This window comes from Macaca mulatta, chromosome 4 (assembly GCF_049350105.2).
Source record: "Macaca mulatta isolate MMU2019108-1 chromosome 4, T2T-MMU8v2.0, whole genome shotgun sequence".
Lineage (NCBI taxonomy): Eukaryota > Metazoa > Chordata > Mammalia > Primates > Cercopithecidae > Macaca > Macaca mulatta.
Window position 1 is genome coordinate 96,715,163 of NC_133409.1, and position 25,765 is coordinate 96,740,927.

The 25,765-nt window shown below is 45.3% G+C and overlaps 1 protein-coding gene across 1 annotated transcript in view; it reads left to right on the forward strand.

Moving 5' to 3' along the window:
* GABRR2 (gamma-aminobutyric acid type A receptor subunit rho2) overlaps positions 1 to 21,977 on the forward strand; it is a 56,432-nt gene extending 34,455 nt beyond the window's left edge. The window contains exons 3-9 of the mRNA XM_001095465.5: positions 7,598 to 7,665; positions 10,079 to 10,302; positions 11,229 to 11,311; positions 11,506 to 11,646; positions 13,546 to 13,698; positions 14,657 to 14,853; positions 21,510 to 21,977. Of these exons, the coding sequence (XP_001095465.4) occupies positions 7,598 to 7,665; positions 10,079 to 10,302; positions 11,229 to 11,311; positions 11,506 to 11,646; positions 13,546 to 13,698; positions 14,657 to 14,853; positions 21,510 to 21,821 (1,178 nt within the window). The 3' untranslated portion in view covers positions 21,822 to 21,977. The remainder of the gene's footprint in view (positions 1 to 7,597; positions 7,666 to 10,078; positions 10,303 to 11,228; positions 11,312 to 11,505; positions 11,647 to 13,545; positions 13,699 to 14,656; positions 14,854 to 21,509) is intronic.
* The last annotated feature ends 3,788 nt before the right edge of the window (positions 21,978 to 25,765 follow it).

The following is a 25,765-nucleotide window of genomic DNA, read 5'->3' on the forward strand; positions in this document are numbered from 1 at the left end:
CACATACACCAGAGTGAGCACATACCCGCATGCATGCACACACACACCTGCATGCGTGCACACACACCGCATGCATGCACACACACACACACACGCATACACACTTTTATATGCAGTTTCAGGGTGTTCGCAGAATCCCTGCACCGGTCCTCAGGGACTCCATGGACACAGGGCTCCCCCCGCCTGCCTCACACAGACAATCTCAACGCGGGGATGATGGTGGACAACAGAGCACAAACACAAGCAGACTGTCAGGAGTGGCTGTGGGTGGCATGAAGGACAGTCAGAGAGGGGATGCAGGGCCAGGCCAGGGATCCGAGGGACAGAGAGACGGCTCCACTCTGCTCGCAAGCCGGCTTCGTCTTGTGGCCCATGCACAGGGCATGGCGGTTTCTCGGGCTTATCCTCCACTTCTTGGTATTGGTCATTCTTGGTAGTGGCCCATGCTGTGGGCCACAGCAAACAGAGGCCCCTCAACCACTGGAGAGCTGGTTGGGGAAGCCTGGAGTAGGGAATTCAGGGGCCCGCTTCCTGAGTCCGGGTTGGTGAATGACCTGCCTGTGGGACCACAAAGCCATCAACACCACCCTTCCTCCTTTTCCTCCCACACCTCAGAAGAACTTTGTGCCATTTGACCTTAGATCTTGGTCTCTATTAATATGCCAACCTCCCCGCCCCACACTAGTGGGGGTGGGTGGGAGTAGGGGGTTCTGGTGTTTCCTTGAGTACAGATTTTGGAGGCTGACAAAGCAGAAAGACAGTTGCTCTCCCTGAAAGTTGATGGAGGAAGCAGGTGAATGTTACACTAGGAGAAGAATGGGACACTGTGGGGACCCCACGACCTTACCCAGGGGCTCAGGAAAAGCCCCCTAGAAGAAACATGGAGTTTCAGTTGAGACCCTAGTCAGTTTGCCTAGATTTGAGACTCAAGCCCCTCAGCCTCACCTTCTCAGATGAGCTTTTAAGCCACTGTTTCCAAACACCGGTTTCTCAAAATATTAATGGGTGTTCTTTTTCTTTACTATTTTTTAAACTTTGAGCTATAATACACATTGAGAAAAGGACGCTAAACAAATGTAGAGCGAAATAGCCTAAAATAAACTCCCAGGTGACCATCATTCAGATCAAGAAAAATAATATTTCTATTCCCCAGAAATCCATCACCTCTCCACATGCCCTTCCACTCAGTTACCTTTTGGCCATCACTTCCTTGACTTTTTATGCTTTCATCTCCAACATATGTAATCATCAACCCCATAATTTAGCTTTGTATGTTTTGGAATTTTATATAAATGAAAGCATACAGTACATATTCATCCATAAGATGAAAATCTCTTATGTTATTACATGTAACTATGAAATTCCATTGTATGAATACACCACAATGCATCCTATACTAGAGACAGATATTTAGGAGATTTCCAGCTTTTAGCTATTACAAAGAATGCTCTGTGAATATTTTTGTGTATGTCTTCTGGTGCACATTCACATACATTTCTAGAAGTGGAGTCCCTGGGTCATGGGGTGTACATAGCTTCCATTTTGCTAGGTAATGCATTCTAAGGTAGTGGTACCAATTTGCACCCCTGTCCCCCACCATTGGCAGTGTTTGATATGTTGCCCCATATCCTTGCCAACACTTGGGGTAGTCACCCTTTCATTTGAGCCACCTTTGTTAGTATATAGTAAGAATATCTTATTGTGGTTTTAATGGCACTACTAATGAGGTTGAGCACCTTTTGAGATGTTTATCATTTTTGTTGTTGTGGTAGTAGTAATTATTTTCTTATTTTTTTTAGATTCTAGATTCAGCAGATACATGTGTGTGTTTGATAAATATATATGTAATGGTGGTCATTGGGCTTCTAGTGTACCCATCACCCAAATATGTTTGTTGTTAATTTTCTCTTTTGTGAAATGCCTATTCAAATATCTTGCTTGTTTTTGTACTAGGTTATTTGACTTGTTCTTAACGGAACTCTTAGGAGTTATTTATATATTCTGTATATTAGCTCTTTGTCAGTTATTTGTATTACATAGTATATTAGTCTATTCTCACACTGCTACAAAGAACTGCCTGAGACTGGGAAATTTATAAAGGAAAGAGGTTTAATTGACTCACAGTTCAGCATGGCTGGGGAAGCCTCAAGAAACTTACAGTCAGGGCAGAAGGTGAAGGAGAAGCAAGGCACCTTCTTCACAAGGCAGCAGAAAGGAGAAGTGCTGAGCAAAGTGGGGAAGAGCCCCTTATAAAACCATCAGATCTTGAGAGAACTCACTCACTATCATGAGAACAGTGTGGGGGAAACCACCCCCATGATTCAATTACCGCCACCTGGTCTGACAAGTGGTGATGATGGGGATAATGAGGATTACAATTAAAGATGAGATTTAGGTGGGGACAGAAAGCCTAATCATGTCAAATAGTGAATATTCCAATACATGAACATGATATATTTCTTCATTTATTTAGATCTGCTTTAATTTCTCTCAATAATGTTTCATAGTTTTCTACATGGAGAACTTCAGATAGTTTCACAGACTTATTTCTATGTGCTTATTTCTAGGTACTTTTGATGCTTTCACAAGTGATAGATACTTTAAAAAAATCATTTTTTAAACTCTGCTGGTATAGAGAAATGTAATTGATTTTTATATACTGACTCTATATTTAACAATCTTGTTAAACTCTTTCATCAGTCTAATGGTTTATCTGCTGATTTTTAAAGTTTATATACTCAATCATACAACATGCAAATAATGTCATAACTTTCCAATTGTCATAACTTTTTTTTTCTTTTCCTATAGAACTGGCTAAAACCTTCAGGACAATGGTAGTGGCCTCAATGGCATTCTTGTCTCATTTACAATTTCAAAGGAAATCTTACAACATTTTACTATTAAAGATGGTATTTAATGTAGATTTTTTGGTAGCTCTCCTTCATCACATTGAGAAAATTCCCTTCTATTCATTTTTTAAAAAATCATAAATAGGTACTGATTTTAACAAATGCTTTTTCTGCAATTATTGAGGTAAAGAACTTTTCTCTTGTAGTCTGTTAATGTGGAAATTTATATTGATTCTATGTTTTATAGTTTTCTAGTTTTATGCAGAAACTCTCAATCTTAATGTTTAAAAATCTCTTTGCACATAGTAAACTTCGATATTTTAAAGTCTATCTTATTTCAGTATCCAAAGACCCCTATGGATCTGTTTATATTCTTTATTTTCCTGCTGCTTATTGTGTATGCCTTATTGTCTGATGTACCTGCTTATTTTTGCTTATGAATTTATTTATATAATAATATAAATAATGATTTATAATTTATATTTGTTACTGCCAGGTGCCTGGTGGCATTAACACCCGAGGTTGGTTGAGGGGACTACCACTCCAGAGAGCTTTAATCCGTGTTCAGTGAGTGACATAATTTAAGCTGCAAACCCTACAAAGGTTTATTTACTCTGGTCCACCTTCATTTCTAGAATGCAGTCTTTGGGATGTACAATGTATGAAGTACAAAGCTCCACTAAGTGAGCACTTGGACCCTAATCCTGTCCCACAGCCCCTTGAAGTCATCAAAAGCATCTCTCTGCCTCTCAGTTCCCCTCCTCAGTCGGCAAACGCCCCTAGGAGAAGTAGATTTAAATACTGGGCCATCCCTTTGGAACTCTGCTTCCCCCAGACCCCCAATCCTGGCCTGTTTTGTTAACTTTGATGCCTTCAAAAGTAAGTTTTTCTTGTGGCACATTGGTTCACGCCTATAATCCCAGCACTTTGGGAGGCTGAGGCGAGTGGATCACTTGAGGCCAGGAGTTTGAGACCAGCCTGGCCAACACAGTGAAATTCCATCTCTACTAAAACTATAAGAATTAGCTGGGGGCGGTGGTGCACACCTGTAATCCCAGCTACTTGGGAGGCTGAGGCATGAGAATCACTTGAACCCAGGAGGTGGAGGTTGCAGTGAGCCGAGATCATGCCCCTGCATTCCAGCCTGTGTGACAGAGCGAGATTAGTCTTTAAAAAAAAAAAAAAAAAAAAAGAAAAAAAAAGAAAACAAAGTAAGTTTTTATATTTTTGTCCAATTTTTAAATTTTCAATAGAAATGTTAGTGTGAATTACTTAGCTTGCTATTACTGGAACTCCTTGATTGATTTTCTAGTGTTAAAACCAGTTTTGCATTCCTGGAGTGAACCTGATTTGGACATGTTTTATTACCTTTTTCAATGTTTTGCTGGATGTGATAAATCCCTAACGTGTGCTTTCCACGACCATGCAAAGAAAAATTAAGGCGGAAAGTTAGGAACCAAAAAGAGCCCTTGGCTAGCATGTATTTCCCTAATGGTGCCTTGAATTTGTCACCTAACTGGCTACACTGCCTGAAATCTCACCAGAGAAGAGAAATCCCAAAGAGAAGACTCTTTGCGTTACCAGATCCCTCATTATTATTATTTTTTAATTATTTATTTACAGACAGGGTCTCACTCCGTTGCCCATGCTGGAGTGCAGTGGCACATGCTCACAGCTTACTGAAGCCTGGACCTCCATGGCTCAAGCAATTCTCCCACCTCCGTCTCCTGAGTAGCTGGGACTACAGGTGCATGCTACCATGCCCAGCTAATTTTTGTATTTTCTGTAGAGACGGGGTTTTGCTGTGTTATTGAGGCTGCTCTTGAACTCCTAGGTTCAGATGATCCACCCACCTTGGCTTCCCAAAGTGCTGGGATTACAGGTGTGAGCCACTTCACCCAGCCCAGCCCCTCTCTTAAAGCAGAGAACCCTACGGCAGTGTTAAGGGGCCAAACCTCGTTAGTTTAACGAGACTACTTTCCTTTCAAATAGGACTGGTTAGCACTCAGCCCCACTCAAAACACAAAATTGTTCATGGAAGAAGGAGAAAGACCAGTAATTTGCAAGAATTTCTCCCAAACCTAGGTTAGGAAGGGCCACAAAGTGGAGATCTGGAGAGCCAGGCAGTGGGGCAGGTCAAAGGCAGTGCTCAGACCAAGGAGGGCAGAGCCTTTGGTCTCTGCTCAAACTTGAGGTGCGAGTTTCCCTGGATGTGGCTTTGCGACCTCCTGAATAGACAGATTGTTTTCCTCCAACAACCCGGGGCGCCTGAAACCTTGACCTGCACTCCGCGTGGGCAATACCTCCAGAGCACTGATGCCTCCCCAGCGGTTTTTACCAAATTTCTCCTTAAAAGCGCACTGGAGCTCTGAAGAGCAAGCCAGGCCCTGAGAACAGACACAGTAACTAATGCCAGGCCAGCTGACATTTTATCTGGAAAATGCCTGAGCCAAAAGTAGCTCCTGGTCAAACACTGTGCGCATTATCTGAAAACCAGGCCACTAGAACATGAATCCAAGAGGGCCATTGCTATATTGTTTCTTCCCTGCGGCTCTTGGGACTGCTGTATCCAGCAGGTCACCTGGCACTTTAGAGAAAGCAGGGGAGACTACTGTACATCTTCCACAGGAGGCTGTGCTACCCCGGAATTTAAAGTGCCACTCCGGGCCATTTGAACATCTCAGACTAATGAAGGGTCCCCAAGATGAGGGAATGAATGGTGTTGGAAACCTCTAGCAGGGAGTGGGATCCAGGTACTAGGAGACAGCTCTGTCCAGGCTGCCCACACACCCTCCCTCGGGTTGCAAGTTCCTCAGGGGAGAAAAACAGGCAATTGGTAAGCCCTGAGGAGGGGCTTCCTCCCACAGGGGCCATCCCATTTCTGGCACCCTCAAAGCACTTCCGGAGCCTGGAATAAAAAGAGAATGCAGATGGGTATGGTGGTTCACGCCTATAATCCCAGCACTTTGGGAGGCCGAGGCGGGCAGATCACCTGTGGTCAGGAGTTCAAGACCAGCCTGGCCAACATGGTGAAACCCTGGCCTCTACTCAAAATACAAAACATTAGCCAGGTGTGGTGGTGGGCGCCTGTAATTCCAGCCACTCAGGAGGCTGAGGCAGGTGAATTGCTTGAACCTGGGACGCAGAGGTTGCAGTGAGCCGAGATTGTGCCACTGCACTCCAGCCTGGGCAACAGAGCGAGACTCTGTCTCAAAAAAAAAAAAAAGAGAATACGGATGACTGTCAGAGCAAAGATTTCTCATGGGCCCTGATCTTAGCTATCATCTGAGGAACACAGAAAAATAGAACGTTCAACTTATACCCTGATTTATCTGAGAGGGAAAAATTAAAGCACTGTACTTACTTTCTTTCACGTTTAAGAAACAGAAAATAGTCACCCAACCTCACCAGTAATGAATAAAATACTTCCATTCTGTCAGGCTCAGCCAAAACAGGAAATCTTGAACGGTGGGATTTCAAGTGTTTGCAGGCCTATGTGGAGCTGTGGGGGAGTCAGTGAGGCCATCCCCTGCCCTGGACTACTTCCAAGAGGACCTCTACCCTGCATTTGGGCTGGAACTGAGGACTGGACTTTCTAGTTCCTACGTATGCCGTGTGAGAATCTCTGATCCTCCTTCCCTGCCCATGGCCAAAGTCTCAGCCCCTTCCAACTCTGCTCATCCCTCAGGACTCAGACTCACCGAGTCCCCCTAAGGTTCTCCCCACTCAGACCACAGTGGATCAGAACGTCCTGGTCCCGTGTTCCCTGGTCAGGGCTCAAGAGGATCCATGTACAGCTAGGCTGGCCTCTGGACAATGCCCTCTCCCCTGAGGCCCAGCCCAGCTGCACCTGACTTCAAGCGTAATGGCATTCATTAATATGACTGACAGATGCAGGCTGTTGGTTTTTCCCTTTCTAAGTTTAAAAAAAAATTAAAATCCAAAAAACATTTTACTAAAGCAAAACATACACACAGATAAGTGCACCCATTATAAGTGTATCACTCACTACATTCTCCTAAGGTCAACTTATCCACGTAACCACCACCCAGCTCAAGGAAAAGGACAGGACCCCACAGACAAACTCAGTTTTGGAAATCTTGCTGTAGGCCAGATGACGTTCAGTGCTAGTTTCCGTGCTGGGTTTTCTCATACTTCTAATCTGACGTGGCCTGACAAGGTTTCATTGTCCTCTGCTGTGATGTGACATTGCACAGAGAAGATCTTGTCTCACCCTGGGTTGAAGGCCTCTAGAAGGCTGGACCCCAGCTATATGTCAGGGTCTGCGTAGGTAGATCCTGAATGACTGAATGAATCCAGACCAGGGCATGCAGGTGCCCAGCCCAGAGTTGGAGGCTCTTAGGCCTCATTCTCTTTTTCAGTCGTCACAGGAGGCCCAATGACCAGTGTCTCCGGTCAGGCACTAGAGCAACATTATTACATCTACCCTACAGAGACAGCCCTGGGATGTAAAAAGTAGTGATCAGCTCATCGATTCATCCAATAAGCATGGATTACACATCTAGCCTGACCGAGGGATGGCACGTAAGGCAGGCACAGTTGCTGACCTCGTGGAGAGAGCTCAGACACCCAACACGTCAGGAACTAGCAAGAAATCCTCATAGAATTCTAAACCTCTGCCCTAGCCTGCTCCAGTCCTGGCTCCCCGGGGGAAGCCAACGGGGGCTGTTCCCAGCCCAGAGGTAGAGAGGAAGGTGCCTTAACCAGCTGTCTCTGCTCTTCTGCAGGCCCTGCCATCCCAGTGGGCGTGGACGTGCAGGTGGAGAGCCTGGACAGCATCTCCGAGGTGGACATGGTATGCAGCGGCCTCCAGTGAGACAGCGTGAGAGTCTGTAGTGTGGTGGGCTTCTTTGGTGCAGGCTGTGCCCGTGTGGGCAGAGCGGGAGCTGGAGGTGATAAAATGGGCACTTGGAAGTCAGCCCTGGAGCGGTAAAATCTAGAGTGGGCATTCTCAAGCTGCGTGGGCAAAAATAACCCGAGGAGTTGGTTAAATGTGGGTTCCTGGGCCCCATTTCACACTTCCTGATTCAGAATCTCTGGGAGTGAGACTTTGCATTTTCAACACGCTGCAAATAATGCACGTGACCAGGCGAACCACACCTGGAGGGGTACTGGAGGTGGACAGTTTCAGGCTGAAATTTTGCAGCTTTCTGATGTTCAGTTCCTGCTGCATGTGCAGTTCCCCAACTCACTCTGCGGCAGTGCCCCCCACTCCACGTCTACCCCCATTCTACCACCACAGGCCTGGGTGTCCTGCAGGGCTCCCAGTGGAGGGGTGCACCCCCCGCCCCAGGGCCCCAGCCTCCTCTCTTCCTTCTTCTGTCTGCCTCTCTTTCAGTTTGCAAACTTCTCTTTCTTCTGCCTCAGGGATCTTGAGCATGCTCCAGCTCTGGCCCTCCCCACAGCTATCTCCTTCTTATCCTTCAGGCCTTAGCTAAAATAAGACTTCATCAAAGAGGCTTTCCTGACTTCCTGATCTAAAGAATTTCTGTTTCTTCTTCATAGCCTACATCATCATTTATAACTGTGCTATATATTTATTTGGGGGTTTTGCTTGCATATTGGTTGTCTTCCATGCTTGACTATAAGCTCCATGAATGCAGGGACTCATGTTTTTCTTTACCCCAATATCTCCAAGTCTAGTCCAGTGTGGCCCCCCGGGGGCCCTGAAAATATGTGGAATAAATAAAAGTTGGGGAGGCTCCACTTTCCAGCACTGAATCCCACTTGCAATGCTGTCATCTGCCCTTGAAGAGTGGGAACTCCCCTGGCTCCTAATCGACCCAGCCCGGCAGAGCTGATATGATTGATACTGAGGTTGTGTACCCCCCATAGCTCCAGCACCTGGTAAAATATGGGGCCCAGGTGTGAAAGGTGCAGGTATGACAGTTTCCAAGATGCTAGATTGTACATTGCCAGCCTCTTTGGATATCCAACAGCTGAGCCCAGTTCCAGAACCAGCTGTGTCTAGGACAGCCTGGCTGCCCTAGACTGAATCAACCCAGATGTCTGTGCTGAGTGCAAAGACTTTTGTCCTGTGTGGCTCAGGATCGCAGGGAGAGGTATCTAGAATGACCTGCCTCTCACAGAGCAACCACCAACCCGTGGGAAGGCAGGTGGACTCCAGCAGTAGGTAGGTAATATCCAAGGTAGCCATACACAGCTGGTGTTTGTCAATCTGCACTTCCCCCGGGCGATGGCCCTCAGAGCCTGCTCTTCAGCTCTGTGACCTAGAAGGGAAATAACCAGAAGGGTTATTTGGCTGGTTTCTTCCTACTCATGTATTGGCTGCTCTCCTTGTGCGTGGAAGGGGAGTTCCTGGCAGCTACTGATGCGCTGGGAGCCAGGATCAGTCTAGGGACAGACTCTCATGCATGCACTATCCCAGTGCTCGCTCATTCTTTCCTCTCTTCCCGGGGCTCCCTCTGGGCCCACCACAACCATGCACTCTTTCCAGCCTTTCTCCACCCAGAAGAGGATCTTCTGGGCAGTTATTTTTCCATTTGCACCTGTGTCAGCTCTGGCTATGGGGAGGACCAAACTCTTAAGGAATCAATCATGCAGGCAAGGAGACACTTTTGAACAGGATAAGATTTCAGGCAGAAATTATAGTAGGTATGCAGCTGCCCAGCCCCTCATCCATTTATCTCCCCGATCTTTCAACCAGCAAATATTTGTTAAGCGTCTACTACGTGCTTTCCCAGCACTAAATTCTACAGTGAATGGGGATGCAATGGTGGGAAAGACACAATTTTTCCTTCAAGGATCTTACAAGCCTAATGGCAAGAATCCTCCTAAGAGGGACTTCGACTATCCAGGTTTCTGGAAGTGGCCACTAAGCTGAAATGGAATGGTTAGCCAGTGGGTAAGGAACCATGTGTGGAGAGGTCTAAGTGGAAGAGAGCAGAACTTTGGAGAAATCCTTCCCCACTGGCTGCAGGCCAGGCTGCGAGCACAGCCACAGTTTTCATTTGCAAAGCCTGAGGGGCTGGGTGCTCAGTCTCCTGGGCTCCAAGTGCATGATGCATAAAAATGGGCCATTCTCTTTCTAGCTGCACAGTGCCATCATGCCACAGGGCTGCAGAACTGTCACCTCTGAACCTGGAGGCTGAGCCTGAGATGTCCATCACAGTAGTGGATGATGGGTTGATTGTAAGGAAGAAAACTTTCTAAACCGTTTGTGTCTGGTCTCACCCCGGCTCCCACAGGACTTCACGATGACCCTGTACCTGCGACATTACTGGAAGGATGAGAGGCTAGCTTTCTCCAGCGCCAGCAACAAGAGCATGACCTTCGATGGCCGGCTGGTGAAGAAGATCTGGGTCCCTGATGTCTTCTTTGTTCACTCCAAAAGGTCGTTCACTCATGACACCACCACTGACAACATCATGCTGAGGGTGTTCCCGGATGGACACGTGCTGTACAGCATGAGGTAGCTGTCCGGGAGCCACTGTTCCTTTGTCCAATGCCATTCCAGTATGTGTGGTCAGGCCCTTTGGCCCTGAAGACTGTCACTGTGGTTGGGTCTGTGGGTTCCTGGATGGGAGGAGCCTTCTGATGCCAGTCAGAACTATCTAAACATGACATGGCCACCCCAGCAGGGGATGACTTCCCCATCACTGGGGGTCTTAAGCTTGGGTGAGAAGACTACTTTGGCCTGAATGAGACAATGACCTTCCACATGCTGTACCTTCTGTTCCCTGAGAGCATGTCATTCTAGTTGATTGGTAATAAAGATTTTTTAAAAAATAGCTTTAAAAAAAAAAAAAGATTAAAAAAAAGCATCCTCCCATCCCCCCCTAAAAAATAGCTACTGTGTATTGAGGGCTATTGCAGATTGGCTTCTGGAGTACAGGGAGTCATGTAAGCGGTCATGTTATACATCTTTAAAAAAAAATGCTTTTTTCCTACTTGTCACTGATGAAGCTCATTGTCCCACATCCCCCTGGTCTGCTTGTACAGTTCACCAGAATGCAATGCTGATACTAGACACTTCTGGCCTTGGGTGGAAGTTGAGTAGGGGGCCTCCCAGGTGTCTCCTGAGGAGGTGGCCCTGCTGGCTGAGGGCAAAGCCCAGAGAGAGGCACGGGAGAGAGCCATTAGCAGCCAGCACCGCCAGTGGCTGGGGAAGGGGCGCACCAGCCCAGGAACAGGGATCTGGCAGAGCACTAATCCTCTACTACAGACGACAAAACTCTAGAAGTTAAGGTTCTATAACTCAGATAACTATGTTTCCAAGCTTCTGCAGCAGATGTGAGGAGGCAGCTGCTCGGTTGTGTACTGTGCCTTCTTGCTCTGGGCATATGTAGGAGCCAATAATTCACTGCACAAGCCAATATGTGACTCTGGGTTGTCTAGGATTACGGTCACTGCCATGTGCAACATGGACTTCAGCCACTTTCCCCTGGACTCCCAGACCTGTTCTTTGGAGCTGGAGAGCTGTAAGTATCAGCATTCCTAATTCCTTTGCCTTCCTTCCTCTCTGATCTTGGTGCCATTTTAGTAATCATGAGGCTGAGCCCTGCCTGCCAGCGTTAAGACCTATTTACCTCTGGACTGGCATGGGATTTCCCTGTTACTTCACCCTGCATCAGAAGCAAAGGAGTCACATTAACTTGTTTTCCTCTTCCCAAAGATGCCTATACAGATGAAGATCTGATGCTGTACTGGAAGAATGGGGATGAATCCCTAAAAACAGACGAGAAGATCTCCTTGTCTCAGTTTCTGATTCAGAAATTTCACACGACTTCCAGACTGGCCTTCTACAGTAGCACTGGTAGCTATCTTTTGCCACAATCTGATTCAAATGTGCAAGAAAGCACATTTGAATTCTTCTTCAGCCTTAACCCCAAGGAAAACATGTTTTGTGTGTGTTTTGTTTTTTGTTTTGAGACAAGGTCTCACTCTGTCTCCCAAGCTGGAGTGCAGTGGCAAGATCATGGTTCACTGCAGCCTCAACCTCCCAGGCTCAAGTGATCCTCCCACGTCAGCCTCCTGATTAGCTGGGCCTACAGGCACGTGCCACCATGCCCAGCCAATTTTTTTTTTTTTTGTAGACATGAGGTCTTACTATGTTGCCCAAGCTGGTCTCGAACTCCTGGACTCAAGCAATCCTCCTACCTCGGCCTCCCAAAGTGCTGGGACTGCAGGCATGAGCCATCATGCTCAGCCTAAATTTTGATTATTAAAATAATGTAGCCTAGAATACATTCTGGCTTCTGCCTACCACGAGTTCGAGACCAGCCTTGCCAACATGGCAAAACCCCATCTCTACTAAAAATACAAAAATTAGCTGAGCATGGTGGCACGCCCCTATAATCCCAGCTACTTGGGAGGCTGAGACAGGAGAATTGCTTGAATCCAGGAGGCGAAGGTTGCAGTGAGCTGAGATCACGCCACTGCACTCCAACCTCAGGGACAGAGTGATACTCTGTCTCAAAAAAAAAAAAAAAAAATTAGCCAGGCATGGTGACACATGCCCCTGGTTCTAGCTACTCAGGAGGCTGAGTAGGGAGGATTGCTTGAGCCCAGGAGTTTGAGGCTGCAGTGAGCTATGATTGTGCCATTGCACTCCACCCTGGGCAATAGAGCAAGAGCCTGTCTCTATTCAAAAAAATAAGGAGAGAGAAATAGAATAAAGGTTCCCAGGAACTCATGGGAGGGGGAATGGAGAGTTATTGTTTAATGGGTGCAGAGTTTCTATGTGGGATGATGAACAAGTTCTGGCAATGAATAGTGGTGATGGTTGTACTACATTGTGAATAATATACTTAGTGCCAGTGAACTGTACACTAGCCTGGGCATTGGAGGCCTACGTTGAAACAAGCGCAACTGACTCTAGCTAAGGCTTTGGAAAAGCCTCTAAGAGTCTCATTTCCTCATGTCCCAAATGTCAGACTTTAGAATCATGTGAACAGCCTATTTCTTTCTGTGACAGATGTGGAGTTTGCATGGTAAAGGGTTAGGGTCTTACAATAAAGGTGACAATTTCACAACAAAGGTGACAGTGACCAGAGCCTAGCTCCCCCAGCTCCTGCCTCAGTGGTACTGGCCTCAACAAAATAGAACTATTCCAACCTCTCATGCTCTTGAGCAGCAAGTCACTCAAGAAATATGGTTGTAATTTGGAAATTACAAATACAGAACAAACAACTATAGCCTAGGCAACATGGCGAAACCCGTCTCTACAAAAAAATACAAAAAAAAAAAAATTAGCTAAGCATGGTGGCACGCACCTGTAGTTCCAGCTACTCAGAAAGCTGAGGTGGGAGGATCGCTTGAGCTTGAGAGGTTGAGGCTGCAGTGAGCTGTGAGTGTGCCACTGTACTCCAGCCTGGGCTACAGAGCAAGACCCTGTCTCAAAAACAAACAAACAAAAACCCAAATGACTAAAACTTCCCTTCTGTTTAGTTCTACCCTTTCCCAAAATACTGTGAAGAGAAGTTAGGTAATACCAACTGAGATAGTAAATGCACTAGATATTGGCAAGATATTTATATATACGAGAAAGTGCTTAGATTTTGGAAAAGAAAGGTATTATGTTAAGCCAACTGATCATTAATTTCAACTTTCTGTTGCTGATGAGGGCCATGTCAGTGAAAGACGGGTTCCCAGGGATACAGTTTGCTTTTACCTCTCAGATGGAACCTCACTGGCTTCTTCCTGTGTCCCCCAGGCTGGTACAACCGTCTGTACATCAATTTCACGTTGCGTCGCCACATCTTCTTCTTCTTGCTCCAAACATATTTCCCCGCCACTCTGATGGTCATGCTGTCCTGGGTGTCCTTCTGGATCGACCGCAGAGCTGTGCCTGCCAGAGTTTCACTGGGTAAAAGCATTTCATAAGATGTGGTAGGGTGGTTATTTTTTTCAACTTATCACTATGTTTACAAAAAGTAAAAATCATTATTTAGAGTTCTTAACTGATGAGCTATTAGAGTCAGAAGGAGCAACTTCTCCTGCTTCTTGCCTTTACCATCTAGATGCTGGCCTCAGTTTCCTCCACATTGTGAGAGCCAGAGGGAGCTAAAACAACATCAACTGTGACTGCAACACTTCAGAAAGATTTGGGGTATAGACGTCGACAACTGGTAGTATCAGAGCTCAGTATTTAGATAAATAAGATGATTCTGCAAATGCCAACAATTCCTTCTGTAAATACAAAAACTTCATTTGCTGGCCTTGTTTAGACAGACTGAGGGCTTGGAAGCAGGGCACAGAATATGAGATTTCTGGGAAAAGGACGGCCACGTTCCCTGGAGCTGTGGTTTAGCCTTTTACAGACCCTGAATTCCAGAGTGAGAGTTTACAACATGTCGTTGTAAATTTAGACAACATTAGGTGGGGCTTTGAGAAAGGTGAGGGTTTAAGCAGCAAGAGAGAGTGAAGAAGAATCCCGCACGATGGGCCTCTGGGAATTTCCACAGTCTTCAGGTACTTTAGATGAGGGAGAATGTGCCTATTCCTTGAAGTCTGGGAACGTTCCTTCAGAGGTGTCCTTTAGTCGCTGTCTTTAATTCCACATGAGAACAGGTCCTCTCCTTGTCGGCCACATCACAGAAACGCAGTCTTTCAGGTGCCTGAAGGATAATGAGACAAGCAGCGGGTTGGCTCCGGGGAGAATAGGCCTGGCTGCTGGTGGGGCAGATCCTTGCCCCTCTCCGAGGCAGAAACACACCTGGTACTTTCTCACGTGGTTTAAGAGATACAGAGTAATCGTGACTTAGTGAGATGTGGGGGCAGTTCTAGACCTCTGTCAGCAGCCCAACTAAGGCCAGGTGTTGCAGGTATCACGACGGTGCTGACCATGACCACCATCATCACGGGCGTGAACGCCTCCATGCCGCGTGTTTCCTACGTCAAGGCTGTGGACATCTACCTCTGGGTCAGCTTTGTGTTCGTGTTCCTCTCGGTGCTGGAGTACGCGGCGGTCAACTACCTGACCACCGTGCAGGAGCGCAAGGAACGGAAGCTGAGGGAGAAGGTGAGAGGGCTTCTTCCGCCCTTGTCTAAGCCCATGCTACTGGGTGAAAATGAACGTTGGCTGGGCAGGGGGCAGAGGCAGGGGTTGCATGTAGAAAAAGAAGATGTTTGTGCAAAAGGAGGAGGATCTTGTTTTAGAATAGGTTCTGGCTTCTATCCCAAAGGATTCCAGAAAGACGAAGGTCTTTGGACAAAGACTAGGAACAGGAAGGCTTGGGTCTTAGACTCAACTTTGCCACCTATGCTGAGCCTCAGTTTTCTCATCTGTCAAAGGGAAATTACAGAACCCTCACCTCTACTGTAAGAGTCACATGAGATAATGTATGTGAAAGTTGTTTTGATCTTTCACATACGTCAGGATCTAGACAAACTCTCACTGTTGTTACTGAACATGTCTAGGGACAATGCCTCCCTGTCTTATGACCAGAGAAGGGAGAATTCTAGAACAAAAAACCACCTTTATTTATCAGTGCCCAGTGAAAATTCAGCCACAGTAAGGACTAACGCTAAATATTTTATATATATTTCTTTAAAAGAAAAAAACTTCTATGTGTGGATGCAGAAAGAAGTTGGAAATACTATATTATCGGCCTGGCACGGTGGCTCACGCCTATAATCCCAGCACTTTGGGAGGCCGAGGTGGGCAGATCACTTGAGGTCAGGAGTTCAACACCAGCCTGGCCAACATGGTGAAACCCCGTCTCTACTAAAAAGACAAAAATTAGCCGAGCATGGTGGTGCATGCCTGTAATCCCAGCTACTTGGGAGGCTGAGGTAGGAGAATCCCTTGAACCATGGAGGCGGAAGTGGCCATGAGCTGAAATTGCACCACTGCAGTCCAGCCTGGGTGACAGAGCAAGACTCCACCTCAAAAAAAACAAAATAAAAAAATAAATACTATACTATCTATACTGTACTGTACTATACTATACTACAGTTGATCCTTGAACAAGGCAGGGTTGGGGGGCTGACCCCTTGTGCAGTAGAAAATCCAAGTATAACTTTTGGCTCCTCCAAAACTTAACTACTAATGGCCTCATGTTGACTGGAAGCCTTACTGATAAGATAAATAGTCGATTAACACCTATTTTGTATGTTATATGTATTATAAACTATATTCTTACAATAAAGTAAGCTAGAGAGAAAATGTTATCAAAATCATAAGGAAGAGAAAATATTTTTATAATTCATGAAGTGGAAGTGGATGGTCATAGGGGCTTCATCCTGGTCATCTTCACTCTGAGTAGGCTGAGGAGGAGGACGAAAGAGAGGGATTGGTCTTACTGTGTCTGGGGTGGCAGAGGTGGAAGAAAATCTAAGTGAATCTCCACAGTTCAAACCTATGTTGTTCAAGGGTCAACTGCAAACTATGAGATAGAATACAACTGGGAGATTTCACAAAGCCATGCTCATGAGCCTTTGGCACAGGGAGGCAGTCTTTCGTTCATAGTCAGACTCCTGTTCATTTTAGTGTTAGGTCTGTGCAAAAGTAATGACATAAACTGCAATGACTTTTGCACCAACCTAATCGTAAATAATAATAATGCTGACTTGCTCCCTGATCATGGTCAATCATTGCACTAATCAAAATGGGTGTTCATCTAAAAGCTGTGGAGATAAAGGGACATGAAAATCTCACATTTATGCACAACTGAGTGGCCATTAGCCTTTTAGCATAAGGGAGCTTTTAAAATTAAAATAATTTATTTTTGCCATGTAATGACATTTTGGTCAATGGGACCTTTACATTTTAGGAAAAGAGAATATGTTGTCTTTTCAAAAATTGTCTTTCAACACCTGCATTATACCTGTCAAGTATTTCCACTTTGTTTCTGTTAACTTAAAAAAATCAAAAATTTATAAATTTGAAAAAGGAGACTTTATTTCTTACAAAGGATTCCAGTCTGCAAGGTGGCCATCCTGCAGGCTGGGGAGTGCAGCCTCCTGTAAAGACCTGGACACAGGCACTTTGAAGGAGGAGGTGTTGGAGTAGGAGCTTTATGCTGAATATGGCTAAATATACATATTCAATAGGCTATAGGAAGATTTATGAATATTTTTGAAGGTAGTCCTGACACATGCCTATTGAACAAATGTGCATGTAACATACAACCCATGTTCACCCTGGGGTGGAGACTTAACAGTTCAATGTATTACAGTTAGACCCTATATGCAAAAGGGACACAAAGGCACTCAAGTGAACAGCCTCCGTAAACTGACCAGGACTGGTCCAGAATTGATGGTCTTATCAAGAGAAGGTTACTAAAATCACTCTCTTGTCTAGCCAAAGCTATAGTTATGGCTGGTGGAACAGGGGCCAGGGGTTGGTTACTCAGTGTCTGATGGTTGGTGAGCTGCAATTTTTTTTTTTTTTTTAAGACAGGGTCTGGCTGTGTCACCCAGGCTGGAATGCAGTGGTTGCTAACTGCCCTCCATCTCCCGGGCTCATGCTGTCCTCCCACCTCAGCCTCCCAAGTAACTGGGACCATAGGCATGCGCCACCACGTCCAGCTAGTTTTTATATTTTTAAAAGAGATGGGATTTTGCCATATTGCTGAGACTGGTTTCAAACTTCTGGAGTCAAAGCCATCTACCCCCTTGGCCTCCCAGAGTGCTGGGATTACAGGCGTGAACCACCGCGCCAGCCTCAAATTGTTTTAACATCATTTATCTCGAGACCAGTGCTTGTTTAGTTGAAAGAGAAAAAGAAAAACCTTGTGGCAGCACACAGTATATTCTCTAAGCGCAGGGGTGTGTGACTTCACTGTGGTCCTAGAATGGCCTTAGGTACTGTTCGTAATTTGGTCTCTTAGGGCCATAAAGAATCTGTTCTGTCTTACGATCTCTATTTCAGCATTAACGCTGGTCAGTTGTGTCTAAACCGCAAAAGGAGGAGGAATAACAAGGTGTGTCTGGCCTCTTGTCCCATCATGACTGGGAACTCAGTTTTTAAGGTTTCTCTGGGGTCCCCTTGACCAAGAGGGGGGTCAGTTCAGTCAGTCTGGGGGCTTAGAACTTTATTTTTAGTTTACATCTCCAAATATATTATACTAGGTTGCTTATTTTTAAAGCTCTAGTCAAACCTTGTTTACTTCAGAAAATTTACTTGTTTAAACTTTGGTAATTTGTACACTGGTCATTATCACAGGCCTTTGGACAATATTTAAACACTTTGATTTATAAATCATTAGACTTTCCTGTATAGAGCAGTTGAAAAAAATAGCAAAGGCCTCATCAGACAAACAGGGGCTCACAAACGAACAGTTCACCAGCACAACTTGCCCTGTTTCCATATCAGGTCCTGATCTTTGCCAGCCATTGTATGACTTTGTTTAAAGAGACGAGGAAGTAATCTGTGGAGAGGGCCTCGGGCCCCTAAGTCTCCCCCTCTGTCTGTGTGAGAACAGACATCCAGGAGGTGAGAGCTCGTACTCTGCTGTTGTCAAATGTAGGGTTTAAGACCAAGAAGCACGGTTGCTGGAGAGCAGACAGAGGTGAGAAGGCACCATCTGCTGCCTCACAGAGAAACTAATATTCATGGTCATTGAAATGGTTCCCAATAGAGCTGAGGTTCCTAAGTGGAAGCCATGGAGTACCTGCCCTGGAATCCCCTCCTGAGTCTGCTAAAAATAGATTCCCGGGTTTAAGACAGGTTCTCAAAAAACAGATTCCCGAGACCACTACTGGGGGAACCCACCCCCAATATTTCAACATAGATTGAATTACAATCAATTCATACAGTTAACACAATTATCATAGTGGTCCTGAGGTGATGTACGTCCTCAGCTTACGAAGATAACAGGATTAAGAGATTAAAGACAGGCATGAGAAATTAGAAAAGTATTATTTGGGAATGGATAAATGTCCATATGAAGAAGAAATCTTCACAATTTATGTTCCTTTGCCGTGGCTCCAGCTGGTCCCTCTGTTCAGGGTCCCTGACTTGCTGCAGCAGACCACACCCTAGGTCTACTGATTCAGACTCTCTGAGGATGGCACCCTGGAATCAACATTTTAAGCAAGCTCCCAGGTGCTTCTGATGCTCACTGAAGTGTGATTTCCACTCTGTAAAGGGAAAAGCTGCCTGGGACCCAATAGGCCCACCCCTGGTTTGAATGGCAGACAAGTGCAGGTGGGAGCACGTGGGAGCCCAGGGCCTGCCTCCCCTCAGCTGCTCCAATACTTTGGCTGATTAGCCAGACCTTGTCTGACATGCCAGGAGCCACTTCCTCTTTCTTAGAAACGGGCCAATCTGGAAAACAGGGATTTATCAGAATTTTTGGCATTTCCTGATTTGAACTAAAATCGTAGGAGAAAAGTCTATTTCATTTTAGCAGAAAGATTTTCAGTTTAGAGCAAGGAGAAATAAAGACCCATGCCTTAAATAAATAAATAACCCCCCATGATAATATCACACAATTTTATCAGTTTGGGTGTGATTATACCTAAATACAAAGAGTTGAATAGGGCTGGGCATGGTGGTGCACGCCTATAATCCCAGCACTTTGGGAGGCCAAGGCAGGTGGATCCCTTGAACCCAGGAGTTTGAGACCAGCCAGGGCAACTTGGCAAAACCCTATCTTACAAAAAATACAAAAATGAGCTGGGTGTGGTGGCGTGTGCCTGTAGCCCCAGCTACCTGGGAGGTCAAGGTGGGAGGATCCCTTGAGCCCAGGAGGTGGAGGCTGCAGTGAGCCAGATGGCATTACTGCACTCCAGCCTGGGTAATAATAAAGCAGGACCCCATCTAAAAAACAAAAAAAAAAGAGAGAGAGATGACCTCTTACTGACCTTTTATCCCTAATTCCCTTATATCTACAAGTCTATGTTAATTATTCAAGAATTGTTGGCCGGGCGCAGTGGCTAATGCCTGTAATCGCAGCACTTTGGGAGGCCAAGGCAGGCAGATCATTTGAGGTCAGGAGTTTGAGATCAGCCTGGCCAACATGATGAAACCCTGTCTCTATTAAAAATACAAAAATTAGCTAGGCATGGTGGCAGGCACCTGTAATCCTAGCTACTCAGGAGGCTGAGGCAGGAGAAGCGCTTGAACCCAGGAGGTGGAAGTTGCAGTGAGCTGAGATCAAGCCATTGTACTCCAGACAGGGAGATAGAGTGAGACTCTGTCTCAAAAAAAAAAAAAAAAAAAAAAGATTTGTTACTGATGGAACAAAGACACAGCAAATAATAATGAAACAATCATGCCTGATGAAAAAAAATAGCCCCCCAAACCACAATTTCTTCAAGGATAAGAATACTTCAATAATTCTAATTCTGCATAAAATCATTCATCTATTTTTGCATTCTAAAGTTTTATGATATTCATCTGAGAGTTTCAAGATCCATAACAATAAGAGGCAGGTTGTGAAACTTCATTATTTCACTTTCCTAGATGGAAAACCAGAGGCCCTGAAGGGCTGAGAGCCAGGTCAGGAACATACTCAAATCAACGCTAATTGGCTGTGTCAAGTGGGGCTCCTGCCCTTGGTCAACACCAAGCATCCAGGCACCAGTGGAAGCCCACTCTCTACTGACTAAACTATGGGGAGAAGTCAAGCGGAACTATTTCCTTTCCTCCCACTTAGAATGTCTTATGAACACTTTCATACTTGCAGAAACTATTAAAAGAATAGGGTCATGTACATTCAGGTACCCAGCACCTAGATCCAACATTGCTAACATTTTTCCATTTTTGTGTGGCAAAAACTGCACCAACAGATACATGCTTATATGGAGAAAATGGATTATGCATTCATTTTCTGAATGAATGTACATTTTCTCCATATAAACATGTATCTGTTGGTGCAGTTGAACTGTCTAAAAATACATTGCAGATACCATGACCCTTGATTCTTAAATGTAACTTTTTAAGATAAGGACACTCTTCTACCTCATCATCTTTTTCTTTCTTTTTTAAAAAAAGAGACGGGGTTTTGCTCTGTCACCCAGGCTGGAATGCAGTGGCATGATCACTGCTCACTGCAGCCTTGACCTCTTGAGCTCAAATAATCCTCCTGCCTCAGCCTCCTGAGTGGCTAGGACTACAGGTGGATGCCACCATGCCTGGCTAATTAAAAAAAAAAATTTTTTTTTTTTGTAGAGGAGGAGTCTCACTATGTTGCCCAGGCTGGGTCTTGAAATCCTGGCCTTAAGCAATCCTCCTGCCTTGACCTCTCAAAGCACTGAGATTGTAGGCATGAGCCACTGCGCCTGGCTCCTAGTCATCTTTTGATTCATGCACAGAAAGGTGGAGTCCTGCAGCTAGAATCAGACTATGTGGATTTTAAGTCCTGCTCTGACACCAGCTGTGTGGTCTCAGAATCGTATAGCTCTCTGGGTCTTAGGTTTTGCCTCTACAATTGAGGGATTTGGACTAGATCAGTGATTCTCGATTTTGGCTACACAGTAGAATCACCTGGGAATTTTAAATTAATTGCTCTAAAGTACAGCCCAGGCATGGCCAGTTTAAAGAGCTGTGCAGATGATTCTAATATGCAACCAGGGTAGAGGATCGTTGGACTAAGTAATCTCTGGAGATCTTTCTAGTGCTGTCTTTCTGTGGTTCTGAGTAGCAATGTGGCTTTGCTTTTGGGCCAGGCTCCCTCCTCTGCCCACCTCACAAGGCTTAATGATGTTCTTTGTGCTTGCTGCCCATAGTTCCCGGGCATGTGTGGAATGCTTCATTCGAAAACCATGATGCTGGATGGAAGCTACAGTGAGTCTGAGGCCAACAGCCTGGCTGGGTATCCCAGAAGCCATATCCTAATGGAAGAAGAAAGGCAAGACAAAACAGTGGTCCACCTGGGCCTGAGTGGTGATGCCAACGCTGCCAGAAAGAAGGGGCTTCTGAAGGGCCAGATGGGTTTTCGTATCTTCCAGAACACCCATGCCATTGACAAATACTCTAGGTTGATATTCCCTGCCTCCTACATTTTTTTCAACTTAATTTATTGGTCAGTGTTTTCCTAGGGGTTCCAAGGCTGTTCCTAGAAGAGGGCATAGACATCAAGGGGGCCTGGCCAGTCATTGACAGGTGGACTTGTTGACCACACGCCCCTCACCAGACAGAGCAGCAGCTACTGGACCACCCTGAGCAGCACTCATCTCTCAGAGGAGCCCAGGAGCCCTCCAGCTACCCTGACCCCAGACCTCGTGGGGCTACTCCTTGTTCATGCTATGTCTCACGTCACACTTCACGTCTCTCTGGGACCTTCTGTTCTTGTGTGTGAACTAGTTAACAAGAACCCCCCTCCTATAAATAAGGACTCAAATGCCTCCTAGACATTCTTAGACCCTCAGGATGCCTAGGATTCAGCTGTGGAGGGAAAAGGAAGAACTGAAGTGCAAGGTTAGGGGCATTCTGGATAGGAGATAGGAAATTAGGAACAAAAAAACCCCATAAACCTATACAACTGGATTAAGTGCCTACCTAGAAGGAAAAAGAGCTCAGATCCCAGACAGGAAATGATTTGCCTGTGGGAGTATGGCAACCCACAGGATTTTGCAATATTAGAGGAGATTATTCATTTAGCCATCCATTCAACCATTCTTTAAATATTGAGGTCCCACTCTGCATCAGGTACTGTGGAAATGAAAAAATAGAGTCTCTTTCCTTAGAGATCTTCTCTAAGCTGTGCTCATTCTACATGTGGCATGATGTACTTCTGCTTTTTCCCCTCCTTCAACCCCATTTACACCATAGACCCATTCTGGTTGTTGTTGCTTTTACTCTTTAGCATATAAGGCAGGGTCTGGGAGATGCCAGGTCCAGAACTTTCAACTGTCCTCCTCCAGTGAAGTTACACAGATAGAGCTAATTTTGCCCAGCAATGATGCGTAGCAATGTGCATGGAGTATTGCCAGCCAGGGAAACTCACCCAAGCTCACCACGGTGTACAGTTTTTTTTACTGGGGTCGGTCATGGATTTATGGCTGACTGCCCACATGGCTGACTTTAGTCTTTTGCCCCTCCAGAGGTTGAGCCGGTACCTTGAGGTCCAGGGCACCTATCATAAATCACATTGTTGGCATAGATTACCTGGTGTGGCCCAAGGCCCCAGTAGACAAAGACCCTTCTGTCTCACAGGACATTCCAAGGGCACAGAGGTTGCCTCCCAGGAGCTGGGACCAAGGCTCAAACCTTTTTTGGGGCAAGGTTAGTCCTTTACTACACAGCAACTCTTGTCAATTCCTTATTGTTAATGTTAATTGCAGTGTTACTGTTATATATTCAGGCAAAAACATTTTAAAGTATCTCTGCACTAGGTACAGTGGGGTCCAAATTAAGAATAAGAGTAGTCAAAGCTCTCAGAGAAGGAACTAGTAGAGGAAATGCCACACAAATATCTATAATATAAGGTTAAGAGTGTTTAGTGCCTCAGTAAGAGTTCAGTGTGAGATGGGAATTCCGAGGGAGGAAAAACAGTCCCACCAGGGAGATGGACCTCATGGAGAAAGCAGCCCTGAGATGCCCCTTGAAGGTCAGGATTTTAAGAAGAAGAAATGGGACAGAATACATCCTAGATCTGGGCTGTCCAATATGGTAGCCACTAGCCACATGCCTATTTAAATTTAAATTAGTTAGAAATATTAACTGGGTGTGGTGGTATGTGCCTAGGGTTCTAGCTACACAGGAGGCTAAGGCGGGACGATTGCTTGAGCCCAGGAGTTCCAGGCTACCGTGAGCTGTGATCAAGCCACTGCAGTCCAGCCTGAGTGAAAGAGCAAGACCCTATCGCTAAAGTAATAACAATTATTATTTAGATTAGTTGAAGTTCAATAAAATTGAAAACTCAGTTCCTTGGTTATACCATCCACACTCAAGTGGGCTCAGTAAGCACAGCTGCTAGTAGCTGCTGCATTGGGCTGGGCAGACCTAAAGACCAGGAAGCCCTACCAGCCAAGAGACCAGCCTAAGCAGATGCATGGGGAGAACGGGAAGGTTTGCCATTGCAGAGAACAGGGTCTGTGGGCAAGTCATTCATTGTGGCAGGATCCTAGGCTGTGGGAAGAGGAGGTGAGAGACTGGCTTTTTCCGCAGCACTAGAGATCAAGGCAGGTCCCCACCATGCCGGTGCTTATGAGGACAGCTTCCCCACTATGGAGTTGCTGGACCCAAGACCACTAGATTTCCCAGCCTCATGGACCAATGAAGAACAAAGGTGCATAAACATGGGTAATTGGGTGGTACAGGGCATCCGGACTAGTTTAGAAATCTTTTTTTTTTTTTTTCTTCTGAGACAGAGTTTCACTCTTGTTGTCCAGGATGGAGCGCAATGGCTTGATTTTGGCTTACCGCAACCTCTGCCTCCCGGGTTCAAGCGATTCTCCTGCCTCAGCCCCTGAGTAGCTAGGATTACAGGCATGCGCCACCATGCCTGGCTAATTTTTTTATTTTTTAGTAGAGATGGGGTTTCTCCATGTTGGTCAGGCTGGTCTTGAACTCTCGACCTCAGGTGATCCGCCTGTCTCAGCCTCCCAAAGTGCTGGGATTACAGGCATGAGCCACTGCACCCAGCCAGAAACCTTTTATCTCTACAGACTCTCCCAAGCCACAGTGCTGCTCAAAGAATGATAGTCTTATTGTCATTAAATATATCATATTGCTTTGGTTGTAAGACTTATTTAATTCCAACAGTACTCCACTTCTGAGTGCATTGTTTTCATGAATTATGACTCTGTTCACAAATTAAAACAAATAAAGATTTATTTTTGCTAGCTTCTGTGTTAAACTGGAGTTAATTCTATAGCAGACATATTTAGAATCATAAACAGTGTTTTATCATGCGGGGCCATGATACAATGACACCATTGTATTTAGCATTGCCTTATTACAGTATAATAGTCTGACACTACTTGAGAAAAGTAGGAAATTTAAAGAAGTAAACTGGAGAAAACATCAGTAGGAGTAGAAAACAGGAACTATGGAAATAGAACAGGGGATGATTCACCCTGGAGGCAAGACAGAGAAGCAGACACAATCGTTATCAGGAATGCATGAATGATACTTTACTTCACTGACATCGTGAAATGTAAGATGCACCCATATTTTATGTACTGAGAAAAAATACTAATAATCAAATTCTGGAATGCCAATGATTATAATATGAATCCTGATTTCACCAATATGAAACTGAAAAAATGTTAATGTTACAATAAAAGAAATGGGTTTTATACAAAAACTGGTGATTGGACATACTTCATTGACACCAAGGAGCCAATATTTATTTAGCATTTGTCCTCAAGGTCTTGTGCTGAGGTGAGAGATGGTGGTGACCGGTAAAGAAATGAATGGGGAACACTCTTCAGTCATAAAGAAGCTTACACTCTAATGGGTGTGGTTCAAAGGAGGGGAAGATCACAGAATTTGAGGAGTGTTTTCCGATAAATATTGAGTGATGAATAAACACAGCTTTGAGTACCAGAAAAGGGAAGGAAGGGATGATAACGTGGAAGAAGGAAAGCTCAGGTATGTTCAGGGGTCAGTGAATAGATACTCTACGGAATGTACAAAAGACATAAGATAGGAAAAGTAAGTTGGGGCAAAAAGGGCTTTGGGCAGGGAAGTTATAATCTTTTGGAAAATCAATTAATTTGCCATCAGAATATAAACTGGTGTATTTTTCAACCATTTTAGTTGCCAGTGACAGAAATTCAACTAAAAATGGTACAAGCGAAAAGAAGATATATTGGAAGGATACTCTAGGGGCTCATAGAACGACAGGGAATTTGAGGGAAGCAGGGAAGCTCTGGGGACTTAAGGGTCTGGAATTGGGTTTCAGCATGTCCTTTCAGGGTCATGTCTCCATCCAACACTCTGTTTGTCTTCATTCTCACCCACTGCAGACAAGTTTCCTCCACCTGGTGTGGGTGGGTGGGTGGAGTGGCCTTGATGGTCTTAGGCCCACAGTTTT